General features: G+C 50.3%; 1 protein-coding gene across 1 annotated transcript in view; it reads right to left on the bottom strand.

Moving 5' to 3' along the window:
* Window positions 1-4,819, bottom strand: part of UROS (uroporphyrinogen III synthase) — a 21,920-nt gene that overhangs the window by 10,037 nt on the left and 7,064 nt on the right. Inside the window, exon 5 of the mRNA XM_019654189.1 lies at window positions 3,991-4,065. Within this exon, the coding sequence (XP_019509734.1) occupies window positions 3,991-4,065 (75 nt within the window). The remainder of the gene's footprint in view (window positions 1-3,990; window positions 4,066-4,819) is intronic.

Genomic DNA, 4,819 nt, shown 5'->3' with positions numbered 1-4,819 from the left:
GGGAAAATACTTTTTAAACAGCAAAGTTATGGTGTCCATTCTAGGGTTTTCTTCTTTCTCATCACCTTCATCCTCAAAACACATAGGAGAGGAAAAATACAACTGTGACACCAAGATTCCTGAAGCACTGTTGGTGCGCAATTCACGTGCATCTCCACCCGGAGTGTCCTCTCCCCTCTGGAATGACAGCACTTCCGGGTCTGAGCTGTGTGCTGATGGGCAGCACGAGTCCTCACCCCTCTGAAAAGCATCAGACTTCCTCCTCAACAGGAGGGGTGGCTATGAAATCACCAAGGTGATCTTTTGAGCTGTAATGAGGCCTAATTAAATGTATAGACAGAGACTAATGACTGCTCACCACTGTCACTCACTCACTGCCCACCGTGTGCCCAGCAATGTCCTGAAGGCTTCTCTTCGGGACTCACGCTCTGAGGCTGGAATCACATGCCTGTGACTTACAGGCCACGAGGGGTCTTGGAGTTTCGTATCCTCTGCTCCTCAGGCTCCTCCCTGGTCAGATGGAAATACTAACTGCACTTGCCTCAGGGGTAAGGCACTCAGGACTGTCTGGCACAGAGCAGGCCCCCCTAAGTTCCAGCGAGCTCCCCGCGGAAGTGATGAACCCACTTTACAAACCAGGAAACTGAGGCTCGGCGAGGTCCAGGAACTTGCCAAGGTTAGGGTGGCCATCTGAGCCCAGGCCGACCTCGCTGTAAGCACTCTCGGTAACCACCCACCCGGCTTGCGCCACTCGTGATTATAACTGGAGCTGCTCAGGCCGGACTCACTGGTCCCATGGCTTTGGAGCGGTGCTTCCTCTTCCCAGGCCTCAGTTTCCTCATCTGTAAGATGAGGAGCACAGCATGTGTACCCCTGGGTTACAGGAGTTCATGCACGTAAACATGGCCTGGTGTGCAGCAGGCACTCCACAAATGTTACCACGAAGCTGTCTGATGGAGCAGACTGAGGTGGGGGACCAGTTTGAACCCCGGGCTCTGTTCATCTGTTGTGAGGGAGAGGCAAGGGGGCAGGAAGAGGCTCTAAGGGACATGTCATTAGGCGCCTGACACGGCACACAGTTTTCTCAGATATTGTTGGATCTTCTCATCATCGTTTGAGGAAAGAGACAGGTGCCAATATACTGAGGGGAGATGTGACCACCTGGCAGGTGAACATTTAGAGGCCTGCTCAGTGACATCCATCTGGGAGTTTAGGAGGCAGCAATGTCTCCTGTGTCCCAAGGTGGGTCTGTGACATGGCACCACGAAGCGCCCACTCCTGTCAGGAGGCTCACAGGTTGACATGTCCTTGTGTGGGACATCAAGCGACAGCTCCTAAGAAGAAAGGTCATTTTGTGCTCCCGCCAAAGGTCACATAAATGTGAAGTAACTTGGCGCCTCAATACTCCCTGAGCTAAAAGTGACTGCAATTTTTCACACCTGAAGGACCCGTATCTGCAATCTAGTACCGCCAAGGGGAGAAGGCAGAGTGAAGGCGAGTCCAGTGGAACTCACGGCAGGCCCCGCCTCACCTTCAGTTTTGCTGTCTTCCTCCAAACACAGCTCCACAGCTTCCGCTGCTCGGGGGCTGGTAAAAATGAGTCCTCCATAGCCTTCTGGGTGAGACAGCTGCACACCAAACAACAACGGCATTTTATATGAAGGCTAAGCTCACCACTTCCCAGAATCCCAAATGCTCAGAGGCGTAGCAGGCAAACGGATTCATTCCGTGCATTCACCCGTCCGTCCATATTATTGAGCATCTGCTCAATATTTACGGAGAGCTGACCGAGGGCCTGGACCTATCCTAGGCCTTTAGGAATACAGGTGGATCCATTATTCCTGGCATTTCCCTCAAGCAGCTCAGTCGAGGGAGACACAGGCAGGTACAGTGAAGCGTGGTGGGTGTAACCAGGGCAGAGAGGGGCAATGGGTCTCAGCCTGGGCTTGGGCAGGGTGCCGGCAGGAGGGGAGACCTGACCTGCGTCTGCGATAGAACTTGAATATTCAAGGGGCCCTGTCCACACTGAAGCCCTGATTTTCAAAGAAAATGAGAGTGATAAGACCTGCTGAGCATTTATTCTGAGCCAGGTGCTGGGCTGTTTCATACGGACCCTTTGCTGAGTTGTCCAAGTTCCCTGTGAGGTGGGGGCACAACTCTCACCTCCTAGATTAAGCACACAGGCGTGGAGAGGCGAGTGGTGAGTGTCCCCGGGGACCCCCAAGCCCGCGCTCACTGCACAACCAGGGCCTGATGGGGGGCTCAGCAAACCCCTCGTGGAGCAGGTTGGCTGGTGCCGAGGGACAGGCTCCTGTGGGGACCTCAGGGTTTTTCTGACCACGAGGTCCTGGAAATGATCTCAAAGGATGATGTCTCTGGTTCCCCTTTAAAGCTGCTTACGGAAGAGCGTGCCAACTTGAGCCCCNATGTGAAGCTAGGCACTTCCCAAGTCACACAGAGAAAGTCTCCTCCTAGGGCGGGGGCAGGAAGGCCAAGGTGTGGTGTCAGAGGTGAGGGTACAGGGCCCCAGCCGTCACAGATGCATGGCTTTGGGTCATGTTCCAATTTCCCTGGGCCCCACTGAGCTCCCCGTACAAGATGGGAAAACAATCATATGCAACTGGTTTAAGGATTATACGAGATAGTGAGAGCAAACTCCTGGCCATCTCGGAGGAGCACAAAAAAGGTGGTTTTCTTCTCAGTCAGGAGGGGGTGAGCCTCTGAGATCTACTACTGGGCATTAGAGAGCCCTCATTTCAGCAGGGAGGCGACACCAGCGCCCATCCAGAAGTGTCATGGGTTGACATGGGGAGACTGGTTTCATAAGAAGCTGCCAGCAGGGCCCCCAGGACCACGAAGGCAGGTCTTTAGGGACAGGGGCTGTACCAGCCACTTGGGTATGACTTCTGTCATGAACTGAGCAAGAGGCAGGCACGCAGGCTCCAGGCGGGAACGCTGGTCGCTCTGCAGAGGGTGGTGAAGAAGGACGGGCCCAGGGGCCAGCTGCGTCAGCTTGCTGCCTGTTCCCAGGAATGTGGAGCTTCTCTGAGAAAGGAGGTGCTGTGGGCATTCCATGTGGAATCCACAGGACACTGGCTAATGACAAACTGCAGCTTTAACGTAAACACTATCGGCTTTTAATTTACAGATCGTTACAAACGTGCTGAGTCCAGGAGAAAAAGTCACTTGCAGCTGTAAGCTTAGCTCAGGAACAAAGCCCTTGCTTATGCGACATCGCCAGCCAGCCCTCTGATTGAATTAGGCCCTCCTAATTCTCAGTGCACCGAAGAACCCTGAGGACTTCCCAGGAGCTGAGCTGGGACGTCGATCCTCACAGTGATGCTGGTACTTAATACGGACCTCTGTGTGCATTCCTTCTAAGGACCTAGATGGTGGGAAGCGTGCCGAGACCACAGGCTCTGCTGCTCAGAGCAGCACTGGCTCATCTGATCCTTCACACAACCCTGTGAGCTGGACAATGTGGAGATCACCCTTGCGCCTGAGAGAGGCGGCCGCTGGCGGGGACCGGGCTATCTGGTCCACCCTGCAGCCCACAGAGGCTCTAGGTAAAGGGTTGGGAAAGGAGTGGGCGGTGTGAGCTCTCTCCCTGCGGGAGGTGAGTTCAAGCAACGTCCCCTCTCTTTACTCACTAAAGAGAGCTCCTTCTGTGCGTCATGTCTGGAAAGGTGACCTAAAATCGAGTGTTTAAAAGTTGGGGGCAGGAGTCTAAAAGTTCCTACTATAATTACACAACTGGCTCCCCTGGCAACCAGCCCCAACTTTAGGGGCTTTCTATAAGTCACCTCATTAAAATAAACTCAGGTGTTTATGAATAACAGAAGACATTTTCATCTTTATCACTTAGAAAACTTCCAAGGGTTTTGGGAGCTCCGTGCCAGGAACAGGGACAAAGACCAAGCATCTATTTCTTACTATGAATCACACACCACCGTCATCTTTTGGTGATGTGTGTTCACCTTGATGGCTTACCGAGAGAAGCGGTAGCACTGCCGACCACATACACCGACTTGGCATTCCATCTTTCTTTCAGGGACTTCTTCCAGGCTGTAAAACATGAAATTAGATGTGAGGTGCAAATACCAAGGCGGCCCTCTGGACTGATGCCCATGGCTGCTTGTTCGTCTAAGACTTGTAAGCAAGGCAAACTCATAAAAGTCTAAAGAACAGCATCTCAAACTAAAATTCCATTTGTATACTGCTCATATTCTGCACATTTTAAAAAACCATTTTGGTAAATGTTTCAGTATGCCTTGCTTGAAATATTAAGTCATCTCCACAGTTGGCACCAGAAGTATTTTTAACGTGTATACTATAAAATAAACAACTTGAGGAATTAATTTGCATGGTGATATTAAAATTTTTTAAATCTAGACTTTTAAAGAAAAAGTTGCTGGTCATTAAAAACAGGTAACTTAAATGTTTAATAAAGCAATACAATTGGTTTTAATTTGAAACATGAATCTGAAGGCAGTCAAGAAACAAATCTTATATAAGAGGGCTTATTTATCCATTAGGTCAAAGAGAATTTCAGGATCATAAACACAATTTAAAAGTGAACTCTACCATTTTATGACAAAAATAAACATCTTTAAATATGAATGAAAGAAATAAAAAGAGAAAATGGATTGTATGAACCTTTTGGGAAGATAAGGAAACACTAGCTCTTCCTAAATTCGGCCGAGGGCATAACCTTCCCTCAGAGTCAATGGTTACTGTACCCTTCGCACTCCTTTGGGAAATTCCCTTTAAACAGTAATGAAAGACTGAGTCTCACCTTTTTTTCCTACCCCACAGGGGT

This window comes from Hipposideros armiger, unplaced genomic scaffold (assembly GCF_001890085.2).
Source record: "Hipposideros armiger isolate ML-2016 unplaced genomic scaffold, ASM189008v1 scaffold_216, whole genome shotgun sequence".
NCBI classification, from domain to species: domain Eukaryota; kingdom Metazoa; phylum Chordata; class Mammalia; order Chiroptera; family Hipposideridae; genus Hipposideros; species Hipposideros armiger.
Note: the sequence above shows the minus strand (reverse complement) of the source record. Positions and strands in the feature narration are given on the sequence as shown.